Source organism: Maylandia zebra, linkage group LG16 (genome assembly GCF_041146795.1).
Source record: "Maylandia zebra isolate NMK-2024a linkage group LG16, Mzebra_GT3a, whole genome shotgun sequence".
Taxonomy (NCBI): domain Eukaryota; kingdom Metazoa; phylum Chordata; class Actinopteri; order Cichliformes; family Cichlidae; genus Maylandia; species Maylandia zebra.
This window is the reverse complement of record NC_135182.1, coordinates 13,586,802-13,610,889: the sequence shown is the minus strand read 5'-3', so window position 1 is coordinate 13,610,889 and position 24,088 is coordinate 13,586,802. Positions and strand designations below refer to the sequence as shown.

Genomic DNA, 24,088 nt, shown 5'->3' with positions numbered 1-24,088 from the left:
ACAATCAAATCCTCCTACTGCACTGAAATGGCCCCAGAAACCACTTCACATTTGTCTATGGGGAAGTGCACTGTACCCGCAGCCCATCTTACCATGCAGTCATGCATGATTTTATTCCAATCTTCTCCTGTGACAATACGGAAGAGAACAGTGATAGCCTTGCCTGCTGTGGAGAAGTTGGCATGCCTGCGATTGAAGGAGATAGACACACTGACACAACTGTGTAAAGAACTCCTTTACTGTACCCGCTGCTTACATCCTGTATTGTTTATTGAAAAAAATAGTAATAATAATAATAATGATAATGATAAGATACCTTTATTAGTCCCACGAGTGGGAAATTTCATAATAAAGATCGGAAAAGCAATGATTACCGGTTTATGTTCTCTCCGTATTTGACGGTTCCGAAGAGAACAACTCCAGCAAATGCATAGCAGAGAAGAAGGAGAAACATCCCCACGATGATGAAGAAGCTCTTGTACATGCTGACGACTACAGTGAGCAGCAGCATCTTTAGTGTCACCTTTAAGATCGTACACAAAGGTGAAAAAGCAGAATTTTATTCCTACACTAGAAAATCTATTTGGATAAAGTACTTTATCTTATTTGTTGACTAATGTACTCACATGTTTCCCACATATTGTGAAGAACCTGAAGACAATCACACATGTGCCCATCATGTAGGTGTACGCATTCTGGAGTAGAAAATTGTACAGTAATTTTAGCTGTAGTGAAAAAAAATCAATAATACTGACTGAATTTGAATTTGTTTAACAGATTTTTCTAACCAGTAAGGAAAAGTGCAGAACAATCCAGATGACACCGAGCGATGTAACCAGGAGGTCATACCGATTTCGTCGACTCTGCCAGTAACCAGCGGGGGACATGGCTATCAGCTTCATTGTCACCTATAAAACAACAGCAGCAGTAAAGTAAATAAAGCCACTCAGGTACATTACAAATACCCCAGCCATCCCCCCCAAAACAGGCTCACCTCCAGGACGAATATGAAGGTAAAAACTACAGACATAGTGGCAAGGGGAAATGTTACACCGTCATCACCTACATTCCACTGAGGAAAAACACAAAAAGACCGACGTCAGTTCATACATATAAAATTGGGTTCACATCTGCGATAATTAAAAAGCCAGCTGAGAGTGTAAACTGAACAAAGACAATTAGAAGCACTCTCAGGTAATACGGCGTCATATACTGTTAAATGAGGTGTTACCTTGACTGAGAGGAGGACGGATTGTGCCAGTACCAGCACAGCAATGCCCCGTTTGAAGAAGGGATGCTGAGTAATGTCGTACATCTTGGCCCGGAAACCTCCGTTCTCTGTCAAGCACAAAAGAAGGCAAAAAAATTCAGTGAAACCTAAACAACGATTTTGGAGAACTGTGGCATTTTTGATCATCAGTGATCAGTTATAAATGTCTGAAAAGGCTCTTGTATTGAATAACCCGGGTGATTTAACTTTCAGTAGTAACCCCTACTGTCCAACAGATGGCACTCATAGACTGTTCGATTATTATTACCTGGCCAATGAGACTTTAGTGCAGCATATTTATTCAAGTAGATAAAGGGAAAAACATGCCAACATGCTTAAGTTTTTGTGAATTTGGCAAGTTTTTTGGACAGGCTGTCTCAAACGGCAGCTTCTGCACTTCATGAACCAAAATGTTGATCCTCTTAAGCATATTTAGAAAACCTTTCTAATCTTATCAAATCTAAGTTATCTAAGGCAGAATACATTCATAGTCTGAATGCAGTGTCTTTGCGACTTTTATTCTATGAGCCTTTCAGATCACTTTGGCCAACTCCTCTTTGCAGAATTGTTTAATTCAGACACACTGGAGGGTTTTTGAGCATGAACGGCCTGTTAAAGGTCATGCCAAACATCTCAATCAGACGATCTTTGATTGGGTCACTCCAAAAACTTCATTTTGTTTTGTCTTTTTTTGAGTCATTAAGAGATCGTCCTCCTGCATTACCCAATGTGTGCTTGAACTTCAGGGTATGAACTGATGGCCGGACATTCTCCTACAGGATCTTCTGTTAGAGAGCAAAATTCATGATTTCATCAATGACAGCATCATGAGGCAGCAAGGAAGCCCCACCAGCATGTTTCACTGACTGTTCTTTGAAATGCTGTTCATTTTACACCAGACGTAACGGGACTACAACCTTCCAAAAAGTCCCACTTTTTTCTCGTCAGTCGACAGAATATTCGAGTTGGATTGTTCCACTGAGGCCATTCTTGCCCACTCTCTTCCTTTTTGATGAAACATGCACTGTGACTTTAACTGAGGCAGGTAAGGCCTGCAGTTCTTCAGATGTTGTTCTGGGTTATTTTGCGACCTCCTGGATGAGTCGTTGATGGACTCTTAGAGTAATTTGATAGGTTAATCCTGGGAACGCTCACCACTGTTCCAAGTTTCCTCCATTTGTGGATAATGGCTCTCATCGTGGTTCACTGGAGTCCCAAAGCCTTAGAAATGGCTTTGTAACTCTTTCCAGACTGATAAACGTCAATGCCTTTGTTTCTCAGCTGTTTCTTTAGTGGCATGACGTGTTGTGTTGTGTTTGTGAGACACTTTTAACCTACTTAAGCATCATATTTCAAAAATATAATGTTCCTAAATATTATATAGTGGTTTCTTTTGCCCACTTTCAAGGATCATTTAATATCAAATGAAAAAACAAGGAAAATCAAACAATGAAATCTGCAGGTTGTGAGTCTATATACTATATGACTGCTGGCCACAAAGAGTGTTTGTAAGTACTTTGGATGTGACTGTGTGAGCACAGACCAGCTCAGTGTTTTAATGAACCACGGGTAGTGAGTGAGTGAGTGGTGCCTGCACTGAAGACCTTTGGATGAGGATCAAAGTCAGGTTGATGGTGCTGGAATAAGCGGCGGTGATGACTAAAACTTAAGCGATTGATTTTCTGTTAGCTCTCAGCCTCAACTGTACTAACAGACAATTTCCCACACTGCCTCTGAGGCACTTCTACTGTTCTCATGACTCTAATCACTAAAGGGAGAGCAGCCGCATGATTTTACTTTGTAATAAAGCTGGCAGTTTTCTTCAACTCAGGTAGGAAAATCAGATAAAGTCTGAACAAATATTTCCACTTGCAGGCAGCAAAAGAAAGCAATGACATGTAATTCAGTGACAGAGTTCCAGTGCTGTTGCGGGTCACATATGAATAACACTGTCATACTGAGCCACTTAATGCCGTCTTATATGTGCGATGTGCTAGTTAGTTAGTTTTTTTTTCAACTGTAATGTTTGACTATTTTAACCTTTTTTTAACTGCTGTACTAAAAGAGTTTACCAAAACTGTGATTGGGGGAGACATTGCATAAACGTTATAAATTGATTTGCCTGTCATTGAGTGAAAAAACTATTTGATCCCCAAAACGTGACTTGTTATGGCAGAGTAGTAAGCCGTTACTTGTAGTTGGTTACCAGGTTTTGCACACAGTCACTGGGGGATGTTGCAAAAAAAGTATATTTAAAAAAATGTTCCTATTTCTTGGTTCTCTTATTGCTGCCTGCAGCTGTGTTTTGCAAACCATTGGTGAAATGTATTATGTTATTTTATTATGTACACTCAAACCTGGGCGAGGGGGTAGGTGTAGAGGTTGGGCTATTTTCAATCGACTCTTCAGATCCTCCCATCTTCTCTGGTCCACTGTTAGCAGAGCAGTACCCTGTTGAGATGAGACACAATCTTAACTCCTCGTGGTTGTAAGCCTAGAGGCCTAGAAGGAGTACCACATAACTGCACCATCACCAGGTTTAATTTGTGTTGCACTATTCTATCTGATGCCAAACAACAGGGGAACACGCCTCACAAAAATCTAAAACAAGATGCATTTTAATTGGTCAGTTTTGTTTAACTAGTGGTCAGAGTGACACCATAATGCCCCACATACCACACAGTATGGTGGTAGGCAATAAAAGGCAAGAAGGTGTATCTACTATAATGTATACGCAGTACGGCTCTTACCTTGTTCTCATTGAAGTTTGCAATGACAACACCCACAAACAGAGTGAGTCCAATCATACATCCCAGAAACACAAAGACATGAATGTAGATGCCATGGATCTGCAGACACAAAGAGTTAGAAAATGTGTAGAGCAGCTGACGCACTGCAGGCATAAAATGAGAAAATTCATTGTTATATGAAATGTTAAGGATCAGTACCGGTCCAACACGGTGAATAATGACATCTCGGACCTCCACCCACCCTTTTAGTGAGAGCACTTCAAACAGAGCCAGCATGGCATTTCCCACATTGTCAAAATTAAAATTTCGTGGATTGGCCCTAGAAGAGGTCATAATGTGTGCATTAATGACTGGCTGTGCAAAAACAAATGCACACACAAGCAGAAAAACAAGTCTTACCAGACCCGTGGTACCCAGAAACCTGGTTTCTTTTCTCCAGGCTTCAGTTTCAGGTTCAGATTTCTGGAAACACTGACGTTTATTCGGAATATCCCGTGACAATCCTCCTGTGACAGGCCACAAAGTTTAACAGCAAAACACAGAAAGGAACAATAATCAGAACATTTAATGAAATGGAAGAAAAGGGCTATTTTTGGATTCATGATTTATGAAAATAATATACCCAAAGACTTTCACAATAATGAAGTCTAGTGCATTACAGTAGACTTAAATAAAAAGCACTTGCATTTAACTTAAATAAGAAATACTTTTCTAGATATAGTCAATTATCTTGGAACAACTGTTTATAAAATAAAAGGTTTTGTTCTAGCACAAGCTGAAAAAAGCGTGAGGACTGTTGTTAAGAAAATAGGATAAAAGGAAACACTGGTTTATTGATTTGACTGGGGAGGCCCCTTCTACTTATTCAGCCTGTAGTTCTCTGCAGGAAGTGTAGAACAGTGGGTCAGTGAGGAGTTTCTTGCTGTACCCGTTTAAGAACACTGGGGTCGTTGCACTTGGCAAGCTTTCCGGCGAACAGTTGAACTCCAAAGCTTGCGAACACCAGCATCAGCGTGAGGAGCAGAATGGAAACCTGCAGAAAAATCAATCAGGAATTTAAGACACAAGTTGAACATAATCCAAGTATGAGAGCAGTGGATGTAGAAACCTCAGCCAGGAAAATCAATCAGACAGAGTAAAAATCAATAACTACAGCACATTTTTTGTAACTATAACATTGTAACACAACTATAACTATATTCAGTTTCCAGAAAAGCTGGTACATGCTGTCCGTTTAGAAAAAAGTTGCGCTCAGTTTGTAATAAAATTGGTTAATATACATAATGGGGTATAAGAAGAAGCCACTGTGAGCACTAATGCAAGTTAAGCCATCACTAAGTCACTGATCAGATGAATTTAAAAAAAAAAGAAATGTGAAATTTGGGCATTAATTATTTAACACTCTTTTAAAAAAAAATTACTAAACACTCCGCCTGCAGTCTCAGTTGGCAGATATGAAACAAAAAAGTACAATAGGGAATACCTCAAACTTTTGAGTAGCTAAAATAAGCATGGATGGGAAAATATTTTGCTTTCTAAATTTCAATTAATAGAATAGAATAAACCTTTATTATCCCATGGATGAGAAATTTCAGTTAAGTTGGTCAACTTAACTGAAACGACGTCAAAATCCTTCTTGATGTTGACGTCAAGTTCAAACTGTTTATTATTTACAGACTGGTACAAAAAATGTTTCTGTTCGACATGCTGTGCATTATGATCTTTAAAGCACTGTATTGTGACTTTATTTCCTTTATTGCATTTACTGTATTTTATACAGCTTCCCATTTGTTTTCTGAAATTCCTGAGCAGTGTCACTTTATTTTATAAGCAGTGTGGCGGTCAGGTTGAAGGTAAGGTATCAAGTTTAAGGTAAGAAAAGTTCATTTTGATTTAAACAAATATTTGAACCCTATTTAAATAGTTCTCCTGCAAAAATAGTAAGTCCTGTAAGAGAAGACTGAGTTATATTAATCGAAATTCACGAGAAGGTTTTTTTTTTGTTTCCCTCATTAATAAAAAACAATAATCTGCCGCTACTGTAGATAAAATAATCTATTTGTCTTGTTATCTGGTATATTAAAAAAAAAGTCACACACTCTGCCACACACAGGTGGAAAATGCAAACAGGTGCTAACCAGAAAAATCTCCTTGAATCCTTTGAGAACCTCCCGCACCACCTTCCTCATCTGGGGTACCAGCTTGAAGATCCTGAGCGGACGCAGGCAGCGCAGCATCATCAGCAGCTGAGCCCCAGACTCAGGAGGAACGTCAGGAGGTAGCCAGCACAGAAAGATCAGACTCACCTACAGCGAACACAGCAAAGCAAGCATGAATAGCATCCTACTGATTTTACAGCAACGTGATTCATATTTTAGTTTCCAACAACAACACTGAAACTATCCATTCTCTTTTCATTTCTCTCAGTACTAAACATTGGACAAACCTGATCTACTGAACCCAAACCAAAGACTCTCCAACTTTGAAGCCTGAATAACATTCAGCATAAAATATTTCTTCTATTGACCACTTCTATTTCACATCAAAACTGCAGCTTTCAAAAAAAATCATGATAGTAAGGCACTAAAACTGGATACAGTTTTTGATTCATATGGTTACTGTGTAACTCTAAGTAAGGCAACATTTGCAGCAACAACAAATCTGTGAGGTGGTTGTCAGATGTAAAATTTTCTGGAAAGTCATATGAATGTTAAAAGGTCCAAAATACTCCTATAATAGTTAATAGCAAACAAAAATGCATAATATCTTTGCATTTGGTCTATGTACCCTCACTCGACTAAATGGAAAAACACAATGAAGCAATATTTATATTAGATTTCTCACGAGATAGATAAAGATGTCCATGACGCCTCCAAAGTCTCTGATGACAGCTGTCGGGGTGAAGAACAGACCGTCGGCCATGATCTTCAGGTTGAGCTCAATGCTCATGAAGATCACAAATACATACTCCCCAATCTGAAACAGACGCCACTGGTTTAGTGCATTTATCCCTGCGCTTGACTGTTCATGAACCATCAGTCATCTTTTTAATACCTGAAGGGTGGGGGCGTGCATAACCCTGGTGAAGGGGGATTCGAACATCATGGAGATGCAAGAGCAGATGGTCACAACAATCATAACCCAGTCCAGATAGGTGACTAAGCCCAGAAGATCACTGCAGGGAAACGCACATCAGATTTCACGCAAAGAAAAAGTAGGTTTGGTATACAGTAAGTAGGCCAAGAGAGCAATTTGGTTTGCTAGCCAGAAAAACACTAATACAATATAAAAAAAGATAGGTACGGCAAGACAAAGAGAGAACAAGGATGAGTGGGGAAAGGTATCAGAAAGTGAGAGTGAATAAATCTTAGTGTGTGTGTGTCTGTGTGCACGTGTGAGCAGGCCGATCTGTTTTACAGCAAGATGTCCCCAGGCACCAACGGTATCTGATACAAAGGACTGCTCTGCTTCTCACTTCAGTAATCAGTTTCTCTGCTCGGCTGAATTACTATCAGGCTGCATAATGGGTGAAATATATTTCACAGCTCTTCACTTCACAATTTTCATTCCTTACCACAGTTTGGGGAAGCACAACAGACAAATAATAAGCCACAGAATTAATGAGTATTCCACTGTTGCACAATGAACAGATCGATGGAGAGTCAGGCAATCAATAATTCATCACACTTACTACAGCTGGTGGTATTTGGTGTTCTTCACTGCTCCAGTTATTGGATCAGTTTTTGATCTACATATGAAGTCATAGAAAAACAAAAAAAACACACAAAAAAAACATACAGACAGACAGAAAACATAAGGTTCAAAACATTTTCTTACTACAAAGATTCATATAAACACTGTATGTGTGTGTGTCTGTTAGTTTAGATTTAAGACCAGTCTTACGCATTGAAGCGAGCTCGAACAATCATCCTGCAGAAGTTCCTGAAACGGTGCTCACGCCCCACGATAAAAAGAGGCTTATCGAAGTAAGGATGGTTCTCCCTCAGCTCCTCCTCCTGAACCTTCCTGCTCAGCCACACAAGCAAAGACGTGGAGAAAATACCAGTGACTTCATATCAATCACGTCAGAGAATAAACCATTGTTTAGCCATACTTAACTGAGTTACTTTTTGGTGAAGAACTTGATTTAACGTAATTATAATATTGTGTGTGAAAACCTTTTCATTTCAGCTTGTTCTTTCTTTTCTTGGATCATCTTGATCTCGCTATCCTCTCTCTGGGCATTACGATAACGCACTGTGCTGGAATGCTGGGGAAAGAAAAAAATAGACAATATATATGACTCATTTTTTTATTACAGAAATTCCCTGTCATCTTCTTACACTTCTTGCATATACTGAGATATATTTTTAAGGACCATAGAATCAGAAGCGCTTTATCTGGCAACAAACAAGCCTAGTGCAAAGTATGTGCTGGGATGTGACTTTGTACTGACATCCTGAGTGAGAGTCTCCAGCGATTTCCCTCGGCTGATCCTCTGACTAGTAGAACCATGTCGCAGAGATCTGCAGACGCAAAAAGCAGACCATAAGATACAAGGTCTCGACAGTAAAGCACAAGTGTCTAAGTTTCTGTCTGTGCATCAAAGTGTACGTCAGACCTGCGCTCTTGCCGCACGTGATGCTGGACACTGAGTATGGAGCGTTCTTTGGCAGGCTGGCCTTCAAAAGATCCACTTTGTATCCGCTGTGTTGTGCAAGCGCTTGGAAACACAGACACAATACAGTTTGCAATACCAATAAAACTATATACTGCCTTGCTACCTCTTGTTATCAAGTACCAATTTTTTATAAAGACATGTAGATGCTCTAAACATGGTCCTTCACCAGAGTCACTAGTTCATGATTCCAGACGGTGCTGTTTATCCAGTGAATGAGGGTACAGTTAATTGAAGCTAATCAGCTTGCAGTGAAGAGGAAGAAACTCAAAGGACAGGAAAATGGCAGCTATTACTGACAGTGGGGGGCATAATATTAGAGAAGTAACTGAATTGGCACATTAATAAAAAATTTCATATTAAATAATGCTCAGTACAGACAAACACTGACACCACAGTGCTGCCAATAAATACACTTTTGCCTTTTTAAGAGTATTTTCCCCTTCTTTAGTTACTCATTCATAACTGCCTTGCAAGCACCTAAGAATCGCCGTGTTGTTGTAGCATATCGTGATATCAAAATATCATAAGTTGCACTAGAATTCCCACCCCTAGTGTGACAAGATAGTTAGCTCTTGTCCATCTTTTAGTGTAACAAGTCATCTCTGGCTTTTGTCAGTCTGGAACCATAAGAGGACTGTAGTAACCTAGTCTACCATTGTGAAACTGGTTTGAATCATTCCATTAGTCAGTGTTTGTGTGTGTGTGAGTGAGAGAGAGACTCTGATCATTACTGTCTGTTCTGACTAACAGCAGAGCCATGTACCAGAACAGAGCTAATGACATTGTGGCACCAGCAACGTGTGTACTTTAATCATTTATGGAGACTCTGAGCGATTGCTTGTTTACTGGCAATAAGCACGCATGAATTCCTGCGTATGCTGGACTGCGCGTGTGTTTGACTATGCTGGTATGTGAGCCTAATTGTGTGCTTGTGTGGAGGATGGCTGGCCAGACAGATCGTGTTATGACTACTGATAAGCTGTCTATCTTTCAGACTGACAGAATATTGGAATGGAAGGGGAGGGGGGACGGATTGGACACGGTGCCGGCAAGCTAATCTGCACTTAGTGCCAGCTCTGCCATGCTGAACAGCAAATTATCCATTTACTTCATCGCAACAGTAAATGAGTCTGAAGTGGGCCTGTGTGTGCGTCTGAGTGTGTGTGTGTGCCGAATAAAACAAAACAAAACAAAAAACAGAGAGAAGCATTAACAATACAAGAGTGCTGCTGTGGCACAGCTACACCTAATATGTACACACATTATTAGTTTCACCCACGCAGAGCCCACGATGCATTTTTATGACTATGGATAATGCATTGTAAACACATTTAACTCAAGTCTTTAAGGAAGGTATAAAACTGAAAGTGTATGAATTACTGTAAAAAAGCAAAAACATGCAAATAACTGATTGCCTAAAAGCAGGGAGTAGATGGTCAAAAGGTGTCTGTACGCGCAGGTTAAATTTAGAACAGAGGCGGATGAAACGTGAACATGTTACAGAAATATAAGTTACATTATAGTTTATTGCAGCATATTAATATCCTCATTTCACTGTGATGCGCGAGCTGGCGTACGATACGTGTATTAATCAAATTTAGCACAGTTTGTCACAATTACTCAGGTGTAGTCGTGTCTTACCGTAGGATTTTATTGATTGTAGTTTCTTTCTCCAGGAGGTTACGAGCTCGGATGCTAAATATTGACCTTCGAAGCTAAGAAAGCACGGTCAGTTAAAAAAAAAAAAAAAAACCTACACAGCTGTAAATATTAGGTACAACGTGGCAATCTGCTTCATTTTGCTGTATATTTACAGTCACAGAGACAAAGAAAGGAATAGCATGTAAGCGAGCAGGCAAAGAAGTCTGTGAAAGCACCTTTTGGTCAATATATTTGTTGTCTTCAATTGCTGAGCGTTTGGAGTGGTCACAAGAGGAGGATGAAGCGGAGGGGAGACGCCGGAACAGACAGCTGGTATCCTGTTGCTGACGATCGATGAACTGCTTCATAAAACTCTCCCTAAAGTACACGACAAACAGCACGCACAGAAATATCATGAATTTTAATGTACGGTGTCCCCCTAAAGAAATCCATATTCAGAAGTAGACGATCACAAATTTATAAAGCTTATCTTAGACGCATAATTACATCAGTGCAAATTCAGCTGCAGTGGAAGCTCTTAGTGCAGCAACCCAGCAGATGGGCTGCAGAGGGAGATTTCTTTAGGGTGAAGGACTCGGCCCTGCACTACTCGGCAACTAAACAATAAAGCTAAATTATGAGCCGGACTTTGCATCAAATATAGTTCAGTTTTACCGCTAAAGGCTGCAGAACATAAAAAGTCTGTTTTGCAAATGACCAACTAGCTGCTTTAAACTAGGAGCAGGAATGAAAACGTTACTTTTTACTTTGTTTGCATAATGTCTGGAAACTACTGGTGGAATTCAAAAGCTTCACATCTTTGGTGGTCTCTGTTAAAACCCACACTCATAAACCCACACTGAGAATTACTACTTAACATAACATTGTCCCTATATTTAATCTAGCTCACTTTAAATGTCTGTGTATCTTTTTAGCTCTGGTGGATATCGTTCTTCATTTTCTCTTCATGACAAAAAATAGCCCAAATTATGTAAAGTTTTTGTGTTTAAGGTGTGTGTTTGTGTGTTTACCTGATCCTGGGAACAGTGAAATCAGATGGAAGCTTGGAAATTTTCACCATCTGAGGTCTGTTGGGGAACTTTTCAAAGATCCTGAGTCGTAGAGGGAGCTTCTCTTTGGTGTCAGCATTGGCTTCGCTTTGCTTGAGCTAACAGAGGGAGGATGAGAGGCAGTTTAAGCACAGAACAGAACTGCAGGGCACTCTTAAAGAATGCAGTCGGCCTTGACAGCATGAGAAGAGAGGGATTTAAGTTAGAAACCAAGGAGGGGGGAAACGGGAACGGTTAGACTGAGTTCGGGTTGTATGAAGGTTTTTGATCTTGAGATCTGCAGGTTTTCATTGCTATTCATAAGCAGAAGGTGTGAGGTTATGTGTGGGATATCCAGAGGTAACGGCTTTGAGGGTGCAGCTTTATATTTCTGCCAGATGATGGCAGCAACACACTTACCTACAACACTCACAACACATACAGTACAGACAACCACGTTTAGGATGAGATCCCACTTACTTTTCAGAAAAGAAGGGAGAAGGCAACAGAAGATAAAAAAAAAAGAAAGATTACTCTGGAGGGGTTAATGGAGAAAAGAAACAATAATGACAGAATAATGTGCATGTGTGCGGGCTTAAGCAATGCAGCGCAGACTGGTGAAATCAAAAGATGACAAAGGGACTAAAACCAATTATTTCCATTAATTACATATTGGGGGGGCTGACTGAAATTCTCTTGCAGGTATTCTCTGTATGGGTGCATGGAGATAATCCCTGATGCATTGCAGATTAGGCCTACGAGGGGAACTGGAGCTTATCATTCGAAGAAGGTAACTGCTGTGAAATATATTGACTGGGCTCTGTGAATATTTCTCTGTCAGTCGTGGCGTTGTGTGACTGTCTGTCTGCTGATAAAAACGTCCCTGCGTTCTGTTCCCCGTATAGGTATTTCTGTCAGCAGCTGTCTGACTGTGAGCGACCAAATGACTGGAACAGCCTCTCGGATCTGAGGGATAACAGCCAGAGAACAGAGAAACCTGAGAAAGGAAGGGATGGAAATCTGCCTATCCACTTCCTCTTTTTGTTTTTAGCAGACTAAAATGTTGGAGCTTCTCCTTTACCCTGAGTGGGTGTGTGGCATACTGTGAAGATGGAATTATGCACCAGCGTTCTCTTGCCTAGGCTTTCTGTCTATACTGACTCCCAAGATAGACACAGGGCAGAAAGAGAGACTGAGACTAAAAAAAGGTAAAAGAGACAAGCCAACAGATGGAAGCCGGCAAAAATAATGACACAAAACTTAATTGATGATTTAAAAAAAAAAGACAAATGGATTTCAAGATGTAAAACAAGTCATTATTTAAAAGAACTGCGTGCTGTGTTTGCTGCAAGAGCACAGAATAGGAAAAAAAAAATTTTGAGCACAATCGTGAGCTTATTTTCAGTTCTTTTACTGAAACTTGAAACACACACACACGCACACACACACACACATCATTAATATGGACCTCCTGGCTCCCAAGGGTACTAATCAATTGGGCCAACTCAGTGAGATGTGCACCTTCAACAAACCCCTACACCCTTATCTGCTACAACAATGCAACAAAGCAAAGATTTCCCTTTATCCTTTACAGAACTTGTTCTTTTCTATCAAACTCAAAGTCTCAGTGTTTCTTTATATAAGATCATCCTTACAAGTTCCTTCTTCTCACTTACAAATCCCTTAAAGCCCGGGTCCCTCAGTACCTGTGTGACCTGCTCCACCCATACACAAAGTCTCAGATGCTAAGATCCCCAGCCATGGGACAGAGCCTTCAGTGTGGCAGCTCCCACCCTCTGGAACTTTCTCCCAAAAGAGCTTTGCAATGCCCCGTCAATGGAGTCCTTCAAGAAACTCATCAAAAGTCATCTCTACAACTAAGCCTTCAACCTCTAGCCTTTTGTTTTTTGTATATTTATATATTTGTTTAAATATTTATACTCTTTTATAAATCATCCTTGGGTTTCTTGAAAGATATTAAAAAAAAAGTTAGCATTAAATTTCACGATCTCAGTTTCAGGTTCAGATTCCATTTATTCCTTCCCTCACTGACCTCTAATTTTTTCATCCTCTTGTAAGAAAAAAACCCCCAAAAAAAACAAAAAACCTTCACTGTCGTGTGAGCTAGACACACTTATTCATACTCACATGCATCGAATTTACATTTAAATTTATCAATGGAACGTTGATCAGAGTCCACTGTGCCACAGATTGCTGTTTGGGGTGGCGAGTGTAGTGCAATGCATAGTTTCCTCGACTTCTAACACTGTGGAAATCTTCTCTGTGAAAGCTTCGCCTGTATGTGTAGTTACACTCATAAGCTGCCATAGATCACCAACTAATGCTAACGCAGCAGGTCTTCTGTCTGTAAAATCAATAAAGTAAACAAGAATGAGGAAGAAGAGATTGCTTTCACACAAAATCTATTCTCTGCAGATTTACTGATTTTATGTGTTCCTGAAAATGAAAGTGCCTCTTTGTCAGGTTTTCACCGTACTGTAATAATGTATCAATACTGTTGCTATCAAGGCAAAGATTTAAAAAAGAAGAAAAGAACCCTGGCCAAACTGGTACAATCAAGTATTATGAACATATCTAGTACTTAGTTTAAGGCTTTACAAGCTTTAAGGCACTAGAATAAATAGTTTTGTTTTAAACATTGATCAAATTATTACTGTGACTGCAATAAACAAACGTATGACTGCACTGAGATTTATCCCCAGCTCTGCATTGTTATCCAGTTTGCAGCTCTTTGTTTTGTTTTACTTTAACATCTCACAACTTTACACTCCCATATGGAAAAGATATATATAAATCTTATAAAGTTTTTATCTGTCTTGTATGAAACTTGTATGAAAAGCATACAAGAGTGAAAGCACATATAAGATCCCTTGAAAAATTATATAATGAAACTTGTATGTTTTATATACTTACTAAAAAAATATATGAAAGTAATGAGAAAGTGGCCACTTTCATGAGTAAATCATGTATGTTTTTACTATTTCTTTTCCATATGGGCTTGGTTAAGTCTCACGCTCTGATCGAACAAGGACTCTTCAAAGCAACAACACATGACATTAGCTAACTGCACCGTGCACAGTGAACGTGTTGGAGCAACAGTGAAAGGGATAAATATTTTCCTGAACACTAAAACAGCATTATAAGTGACAGCTTGCATTCGCTGCCCTATGTGCTTTGTTATATACGCCTTAAGGAATAAGCACTAAAAGTACGTGTGTGCACGTGACAAATGTGGGATATTTATATTCCACTTGTATGTCTATGTGCACATATGCACGTGGGAAAAAAAGGAATTTCTTTTTGTGTCATAGTTAACGGCTGATAAATCAAAACTACTGCTTTCCCTGCCACTGATGAGATTTAATGCATGGCGCAGTTACAATGGAGCCAAGACTAATGTGCTTTGCCTTGAGACCCATTCAGGTGACCTGCCACTGCTTCCCCCTTCATTCAAGCCAATTTCAGGCTCCGCTGAGCTAGGGAACTTTCCATCTGGGATTTCCACAGCTCTCTTGACCATGGCTGAGAGGGGTGAAAAAAACTAATACTGACCATTAGCATTAAGCATTAAACCCAATTCAGTCATAGCCGTAGTTCAGGGAGAGCATGAAGAAGTCAGGATTGAAATAGCCAGAGCCAGAGAGTATTGAAGATTGAGAGAATTCAGAGGGAAAAATCAACTGCTTTTCTTTCTTTGCTGGTAGAAAGAAGCAAAGCCCTGTATAAAGATGAAGTTCACCTTGTTATCCAATAGTAATACTTTTATCCATCTGCAGGTGAACACCCCAACTTTTCATGATAGCTTCATTTTACAGCTGCAAGAACAGCTCCATTCGGATAAAAATCCCATTTAGCAGAAGGACAAATGGATCTGTGAATTAGAAGAATGACTCAAGCAGGTTAGTGTCTACAGTATTAATATTCGCAGTGGACAATCCTTCTGAACTCTCAGTCCTGTAAAGCGAATCTAGCTCACGCAAACACCGATAATATTTGCGAGTGGCCAAACAATGAGGAACTCATGAACAGCCGCCTACCAAACTGCGGCCCACACACATCCGTCAAATGCCTGTGGGAGTGCATAAAATCATCTGCATTTTACCATTCAGCCTGCCTTTCACCAGCCCCACCAGACAACAGCTGTGTACGCGTGAGGATGTGTGCGTGCGTGACCCCAGACGGCACATTTTCGTAATAATAACACAGCTTTACTTGCTGTGCAATCCATCATTCGGCACATCTGCAGTGTGTGTCGCTCTCTTTTTATGAATTTGTGCCAGCTCAACAATTTTAGCCATGATATATGCCAATATTAAAATGCTGAAAAATTCAAAAACACGCACGGTCATTGTAATTGGAAACAACCTATTTGCATTCCACATTCCTCAAAGTCTTCCCCAGGCCTGTGAGCCTAAAGCTGCAATACCCAGTGGAAGGAGATCAGAGAGCGAGTAAGCAGGGTCACCCTCTTTCTTCACATTAGTTGGGTAATGAGGCATACTGCGGAGTTGCTGTAAAGCCACACAGCCCATAAACCTCTAATAGCTACCCCTGATACTCAAAACAACTGCAGGTGTCATTGTCTGAAAGTCCAAAACTGTATCACGTTCAGCTATGTTGCTTTGGGCTTAAAAAAGATTAATGGGTTAAGGGGGTATGTTGAACCTAATTTTTGTTTTGTATCCCCATGCTTGCCTTTCTTGGTCTCACGTAGCCTCTTGTTTTTTCCCCTATTATAGTCTTTCCTTTTTAGATCCAAAAGTATGAAAATACTGTCAGATATTCTGTATGCCTACATGTTGGAAACTCTTGCCATGAATGTGCGACGACAGCCCAAAGCAAACATAATAAACATGAAAAAAAAATCACTTAAAATTACATTTCGATAAAGACTTCTTTCTTTTAAAAAAATGTGCATATGCCTGTGTTTTATTGTGTGTGCTGATGCTAGTTTCAGAAAATGACAGAGGCACAAGGCCGGGAGTGTTTTTAATAGAAAACTGAAAGTGACATTGAAAAGATAAGAAAACATTGTTTTGGGATTCTCTAAGGGGATATGCTCTTTTCTTCTCCGCTCCCTCTGTTTTCCTCGCCTTTCTCCCCCTCTGCTAGATCCCCAAATAAGTCCTTGGTCCATTAAATCAAGAAGATTGAGGACAGGCTTTTACTTTAATTCATAAATAATGAAATCTCTAGTGGGAGGTAATAAAACAATAAAACTTTTCAACGCTTCTGGTTAAACGAAATTCTTCTGAAAAAAAAGATTTTTAATGTTAAACATTTAACAAAATATGGAGGTTCCAGCACAGATATAAGAGAAGACAGAACTGACATGTCCAAACAAGCTACATCATATTCACACAAATGTAGAGTAGCCTTTGTTTTTTCTCAGAATTTATATAAAGACATGTTAAAGTAATTAAAGGATCACTATTGCAACAATGATACAGCATGCTCCTGTCACCGTTGTACAATAGTAATTAATCATTCTCTACCTCATTCATACCCAACTGTTATGTCACAACATCAGATTTTCAAGACACACTTATTGTGGGAAAAGCGACAATGATATTATTACAATATCAATAATGCTGCTGGTCAAGTTCCCTTATAAATTTATCTTTTATTGCAAATGAGTTAATGCTCACATAGTACACTTACATGTCTTGTGACAGGTAAAGGCACTGGAAAAAAAAGCTTATATTCTGTTCTATATAGTGCAAATGTTGCTCTTTAAGGAATTCTGATCAACAGCTGCACTATATGGGATATACCTGCAGCTGTTTAAAATAAGCTTGCCAACACTGATGGACAAAAAGACAATCTCAATGCCTTTACCTGTCCTCTGCCCTTTCCACATAAAACTATAAAATAATTTAAAAGCCAGAGAGAAAGTGTCAAAGAACAGAAGGAAAAGACTGCATAGGATTCAAATGTCAGTTTGTTTGTATTTGTTAACCGACTGCAAATTGTAAGGCAGCATAGCTTTCAGCTTTTCTGACTTTCTTCTTGTCCCCTTTAAGTATTTTGCAAATATGTTCCTCATGACTCATCTACCAGGCCTGAGGACCTGTTTGGTTGCTAGAATATTCAGCTTCACCCAAACAAACAGATATGCAAAAATCAGTGTGTGTGTGCAATAAGAAACTGATTTTTCACTACTGACAATTCATACCTTGCACAAATAAAAAATGCATTATTATCATCATCATTGCCTTTAGGGGTAAACACCTTTCTCTATCTTCGGGCACTCTATAAACATCCCCCTTCCCTTTCAAGCTCCTAGCCTCTGGTCCTGCACTGTTCTGCGAGTAGGAACAGTTTGTTGGATGAAGACAGGCCATCAGTCTCTCTCACCACATAGCCCACCAAACTATGGCAGCATAGATGAAGGTAGCACAATAGCAGGCAGCAACAACATGCAACCTCCTCCTTTTGAAAAGGTTTCACTCACAATTTAGATATGCATACCGCCTGTGGTTTTATGAGCACTGTTAACAAAATTACTAAACCTTAATCGATTATTATGATGATTAACTTATTAATACAAAAAAAGAGTAACATAAGAGAGTAAAAACATTTCCCTCCTCTATAATTCTTGTCTTGCATGCATGACTTCACCTTGTTCTCACTCCTGGTCAGTCACTTGATCAAAGATTGGGATTTGAATGGTGATTTGACTGAGGACGTTTGACAGGTGGAGGTGCCGCCAACGTTGTGATTAGTGGACAGCTTGCCCCACCACCTGAGTCACAGTCACCCTGTGAGGGAGTTTCCTATTAGTTGTGTACTAAAGCACACCTAGGGGGCTGTGAATGAGTGTGTGCGCCTAGTGTGTGTGTGGCAGGGATCTCCTTCCTCCTTTCATTTCTGTCTAGTCATCTCCTGTCTCCTTTCATTATGCATTTCCATCTAATTTCATCTCAAGCAATAAATACACAATCCTAATCAACATTGATGAGTGGAGGATGAACATCTGTGTATGTGTGTGTTCAAGAACCAATAAGACTTTCCTGTTACTTTTGTACTCATGATGCTTGAGTGTGGAGGAATAAGCCAGTTTGTTAATCAGCTGCAGTCCTGCTTACTGTCATGTCTGTGATTATCCATGATCCCTCTTTATATGTGCATACAGTGCATGCATAGTTGAATGTGCCTGTGTGCATACAAGCATAACTATACTCCTGCTTCCAGGCTCTCTGATTACAATGCACTGATTCACGACTGTTAAACCTGCCAAAACCTCATGCATCATTAAACCAATCAGATAACACAGCATAGAAAGTTTGATCCCCTTGATCACAGTGCCTTTATACTCCTGCTCACGTTTCCCTTACACTCAGTAAAAGAATAAAGACAAATAAGGGGGGGGGGGGGGGGGGTCATCTTGGATCTTCAGAAAATATGTGTTTAAGAGGCTATAGAACTAAGAGGATACTGCTGACCTAATATGCCTGACAGGAAAATTTATTTCCAAGTTGGACCAGTCAAACATTAAGCTGACTAAATAACATTATAAATACCTGCAGGAAATGGTTCAAGAAAAGAATGTAACCTGCCAGTGTTCCCCAGAGCAAATAATCAGAAGAACTGTGAACTACTGTGCATGGATCTTAATAAGACATCTTATTTAACTGATTTGAATCCATCAACCCATCTGTTTTCTTAACCACAGGAGGGCTGAAGCCCGTCCCAGCTGTCACAGGACGCCAGCACATGACAGGGGTAAAAAAGAGACAGACAACCATGTTTACTCACACCAAAATACCCAACAATTATGTCTTTGGACTGGGAGAAAACCACAGTTCCCAGTGGAAAACCACACAGTTACAAAGAGATCATGCAAACTCCTAGTTGTTCTCAACTGAACCTGGAACCTTCTTGCTGTGAGGTAACAGCATTAACCACTACACACCAGTGCACTAAATCAAACGAAATAAATTAGACCAGTATATGTTCATTAGGAGTCATTTATCATGTTAATGTCAGAGAGGAGTATATAACAAGACTATGATGGATTTCACGTAGAAAACATTCTGCAAACTGGTCTGCTGACTTAGCATCTGAGGACACCGGTCATTTTTTCAGGGCTTCTGCTGTATCCCTTGGATTCTGAGCTGAGACGTCCAGTTCCATCCGCTGATTTTTCACAAGTGCAGATAAATAAAAAGCTAGCTTGCTAGGTTAGCTAACCTAGCTTGCCAGTAGACAAAAACTGATGGTTTTCCGATTTAAACTTCACTCTTATCTTCATGCAAACAAAGCCAGTTCAAATGTGTCTACTCAATAGAGCTAAGATTACAGCAGACTACAAACAGAAAGCTTTTGACACCAAAATCTTGACCTGTGTGGACATCAGGTTTAAAGAGATTACATAGTACATAACACTGGCAGTGGCATAACACACACGGGGGGGAAATCTGCATAACTGAACTGTGACTCTTCCAAAGGCTTGACACCAAATCAGAGATACGCATACATAAAGCTACTGCTAGCCCACTAGCCCATCTTTCTGCCTGCAACCACACTGGTCCTGACATTTTTCATGGGTGGAAGCTAAACACAATGGAGGTTAAGGGGAGCTGACATGTTTGACAGGTTTTACAACTGATATTTCTGAAACACAAAGAGCGTGACCAGAGCCGTGAAAGACAAACAATGTCACCAACCACCTTCGAAAGCATAATTTTCCCCTCAGTAATTTAAAACTCATTGTTCAACATTACGGTAAAAGCACTGCTCGCATTGAGCTAATAATACCACTAATTACGCACTGTATGCAGTGTTCCCTGTACTGTGGGTCTTTCTACCTAAAGCAGAGACTCAGCATACACACTGATATAAAAATATGAAAATTCATATAATATACAAGGTAACATTCTGCGATTTGTATGAAGTCACTCTTTGAATAGTTTATTCTGCTTCAATTTGTTGTTCCATTATTTCCAATTAATTTGAACACAGCATCTGTCACTGTGCTCAGCCAACTGTGAAGAAGAAAGGATTAAAAATGTCTCAGGGAGGACAACATGCACACACATGGCTTTGGTGTCGCATTCTTACTCTAAATATTAATTGATATCCAGTCTGTAATCACAATACTTTTAGTAACAAAACAATTTTTGAGCTGAAAAGAAACAAAAAAAAAAAAATTCTTTTTTTTTTAAAGTGCTTGTCATGAATACAACTCACACCTGTGATAAATAGTGAGTCAAATAGTCAGTCAAGTCATTCATCAAGAACCAGGCAAAAATTACCCATCACATACACCGTGATTGGTTTCTCATCCCTCATGACCTACATGTGTATTTCTTAGATATGCTGGACCTGTTGTTGGGCCTTTGCCAAATGTTTGCAGAAGCCGTCTCATGAAGGGAGGGTGATTACCATCTATCATTTATTTATAGTCAGCCCTGTATCCATGATTGAAGCACCTGTAAAATAGGCAATTTTACACTCACTGCACCTAATCACTCAGCTGTGGGAAATAACCTGTCCAAGGAAGCTGAGACCTGCCAGCCATCTACTGGTACACAGTTTATATGAGCGCGTGTGTACACAATGCTATTCAAGTTGATTAAACAATTGTGTAAAGGTTTTGTATGGATACAAAGAGAACACAAAAATAATCAGCGGCTTAAATCTTTAGTATGTCTCTGTTAAGCTTTTCGTAGGGTGAGAACACTAGGAGTGGAGTGGTGCAAGTTAGCCATGATTTGAGTTTTAAACTACACTCAACAAAAATATAAACGCAACACCTTTGTTACTGCTCCCATTCCCCATGGGATGGACGTAGAGACCCAGAATTCATTCCAGATACACAATATAACCATCCCTCCCAAACAGTGGTCACAAATCAGTCCAAATGTGTGGTAGTGGGCACATCTGCTATATTGAGATAATCCATCCCACCTCACAGGTGTGCCACATCAGGTTGCTGATCTGACATCATGAGTAGTGCACAGGTGTACCTCAGACTGCCCACAACAAAAGGCCACCCTGGAATGTGCAGTTTTGTCTCACAGCAAAATTCCTGCTGTCAGCAATGAGGGAGCATGCAATTGGCATGCTGACAGCAGGAATGTCAACCAGATGTGTCGCCCGTGCATTGAATGTTCATTTCTCAACCATAAGCCGTCTCCACAGGCGTTTCAGAGAATATGGCAGCACATCCACAGCCTCACAACCGCAGACCTCGTGTAACCACACCAGCCCAGGACCTCCACATCCAGCAGGTTCACCTCCAAGATCGTCTGAGACCAGCCACCCAGACAGCTGCTGGAACAATTGGTTTGCACAACCAAACAATTTCTGCAAAAACTGTCAGAAACCGTCTCAGGGACGCTCAACTGCATGCCCGTCGTCCTCATCGGGGTCTTGACCTGACTCCAGCTCGTCGCCGTAACAGACTTGTGTGGGCAAATGCTCACATTCGATGGCGTCTGGCACGTGGAGAGGTGTGCGCTTCACGGATGAATCATGGTTCACATTGTTCAGGGCAGATGGCAGCTGAGAATGTCCCAGTTCTTGCATGGCCAGCATACTCACCGGACATGTCACCCATTGAGCATGTTCGGGATGTGTTTGACCGGCGTATACGACAGCGTGTACCAGTTCCCACGAATATCCAACAACCTCGCACAGCCATTGAAGTGGAGTGGACCAACATTCCACAGGCCACAATTGACAATCTGATAGACTCCATGCGACGATGTGTTGCACTGCATGAGGCAAATGGTGGTCACACCAGATACTGACCGGTTCTGGGTCCCCAGACCCCCAATAGCGCAAAAAACTGCACATTCCAGGGTGGCCTTTTGTTGTGGGCAGTCTGAGGTACACCTGTGCACTACTCATGATGTCAGATCAGCAACCTGATGTGGCACACCTGTGAGGTGGGATGGATTATCTCAATATAGCAGATGTGCCCACTACCACACATTTGGACTGATTTGTGACCACTGTTTGGGAGGGATGGTTATATTGTGTATCTGGAATGAATTTTAGGTCTCTACGTCCATCCCATGGGGAATGGGAGCAGTAACAAAGGTGTTGCGTTTATATTTTTGTTGAGTGTAGAAGACGATTCAAAAGTCTGAAAAATGAAGCAACAGTTTTGTGGATATAGTACATGTGTAGAATTCATTTCATTGTTTAGTCCAATTTGTGACATTTCGTTTTTGTTTCATTTGTTTTCCATTTTTTACTTTTTGAACTACTGCTATTGCAGAGGTTAGAATCTGTTGTTAAAGTGTGGCGTGTGAACAATGTTACACAATGTTTTTTTCATGTTACCCTATATGAGGGTGACCATATTTTGATTTCCAAAAGAGAGGACACTTGGGTCAGTCGTGAAGAACTTTAATAATACTGTTTGCTTAAAGAAAACTTTAACATATGTAAACAATGTCTTCTCTGTGCAGTTAATGAATGGTGAAATAAAACATGTCATATAGGCTTTTACAAGTCACCAAGTGCAAAAAAAGAGGACGGTTAGTCACCCTACCTATATACTGCATCCAATATATATAATAATATATATATAAAACAGGAAAAACTTGCATAAAAAGAGTCTTTTTATGCAACAGTGCTAAACATACTCAAAAAACAAATGGTAAAAGAATCAGCCGACTGCCCCAATCAGTATAACAATTTTGTACTCCTGTGTAAAAGGATCTAATGGCAGCAGAAGAATAAATAAGCAGAAAGAAGATTAACAAGAGAAGGTGGAAACTATAGATGACTCGACAGCTTTGCAAATAAGCCAGTATAAAAAACAGCATCCCGTAGCTCCACTACAACACTGCAACACATAAAATCTGAAAATACCCCTCACAAAGCTGTTGGCGATTCACTGATATACAATACAGTACATTGCCATAGTAAATACGAGACCGCCAAGGCAAATCACACAAGCTTAGCGAGGCATTGTCATGACACCAGCTTTATTCACATTATTTGCAAAACCCATGGATGGTTTAGCTTGTTTTTAGCTTGAATTTCAAAGATTTTAATAGTTGCCAGCAAGGCTTGTGTTCTTAATGAGGCAATATTAATATCTAAACATTTGAAGAATGGCTAGTACATCCTATATTTAAAAAATAAATAAATAAAATCAGACACTGAACTTGGCTTATGAGATGGAATGAGGTAAGTATTCATTTGAACAGTAAGCATTTCCATTACCATAACTAGCGAGCCTCTGTATCTGATATAAACTTCTTACCTGTTTGAGCTTCTTCAAGTCTTCATCCAACTCCAGATTGTCCAAAATAACAGCCACAAAAAGACTGAGCAGAATCTAAAATGCAATAAGACAAAGTGCCATTGTGTCATTAATATCATTAAAGTAATAATAAGATGTTTTCAAGTATGGAGTCCGCTCAGTAATTGTATTTGTTGCTCGTTTTCTCACGGGAGACATCCTATCTGTCTAGAGTGAGCTGTGAGTCATCTAGAGAGCGTCTGTGCTGGCTGATGGCTCCCCGTATCAGAAGGCCAAACACTGAAATGTCAGCACTTCTTACGCCTGCAAGTCTGATTAACTGTGATTAGATGTGCCAGTTGAGAGAACAATGAAGGGGCATGGCTCTAATTGAAAATATAAAGAAAGAAATCCATGTATCCTTTTGTCACTTTAAACTTCTAACTAGTTTTTAACAGAGAAAAACACAGA

General features: G+C 40.0%; 1 protein-coding gene across 5 annotated transcripts in view; it reads right to left on the bottom strand.

Moving 5' to 3' along the window:
- The window catches only part of nalcn (sodium leak channel, non-selective), a 74,310-nt gene that overhangs the window by 5,192 nt on the left and 45,030 nt on the right, over window positions 1-24,088 (bottom strand). For 4 of the 5 annotated variants that reach the window (XM_004567966.2, XM_004567968.2, XM_012923776.2 and 1 more), the window contains 23 exons: window positions 23,639-23,713; window positions 11,374-11,510; window positions 10,579-10,720; window positions 10,343-10,416; window positions 8,642-8,743; window positions 8,477-8,546; window positions 8,199-8,290; window positions 7,924-8,046; window positions 7,712-7,768; window positions 7,075-7,195; window positions 6,865-6,996; window positions 6,159-6,326; window positions 4,949-5,053; window positions 4,420-4,526; window positions 4,219-4,339; window positions 4,021-4,119; window positions 3,628-3,721; window positions 1,232-1,338; window positions 995-1,072; window positions 789-908; window positions 627-695; window positions 375-523; window positions 93-186 (listed from right to left, as the gene is read on the bottom strand). In XM_004567966.2, the coding sequence (XP_004568023.1) occupies window positions 93-186; window positions 375-523; window positions 627-695; window positions 789-908; window positions 995-1,072; window positions 1,232-1,338; window positions 3,628-3,721; window positions 4,021-4,119; window positions 4,219-4,339; window positions 4,420-4,526; window positions 4,949-5,053; window positions 6,159-6,326; window positions 6,865-6,996; window positions 7,075-7,195; window positions 7,712-7,768; window positions 7,924-8,046; window positions 8,199-8,290; window positions 8,477-8,546; window positions 8,642-8,743; window positions 10,343-10,416; window positions 10,579-10,720; window positions 11,374-11,510; window positions 23,639-23,713 (2,436 nt within the window). The remainder of the gene's footprint in view (window positions 1-92; window positions 187-374; window positions 524-626; window positions 696-788; window positions 909-994; window positions 1,073-1,231; window positions 1,339-3,627; window positions 3,722-4,020; window positions 4,120-4,218; window positions 4,340-4,419; window positions 4,527-4,948; window positions 5,054-6,158; window positions 6,327-6,864; window positions 6,997-7,074; window positions 7,196-7,711; window positions 7,769-7,923; window positions 8,047-8,198; window positions 8,291-8,476; window positions 8,547-8,641; window positions 8,744-10,342; window positions 10,417-10,578; window positions 10,721-11,373; window positions 11,511-23,638; window positions 23,714-24,088) is intronic. The other variant, XM_004567967.2, reaches the window with a different exon arrangement.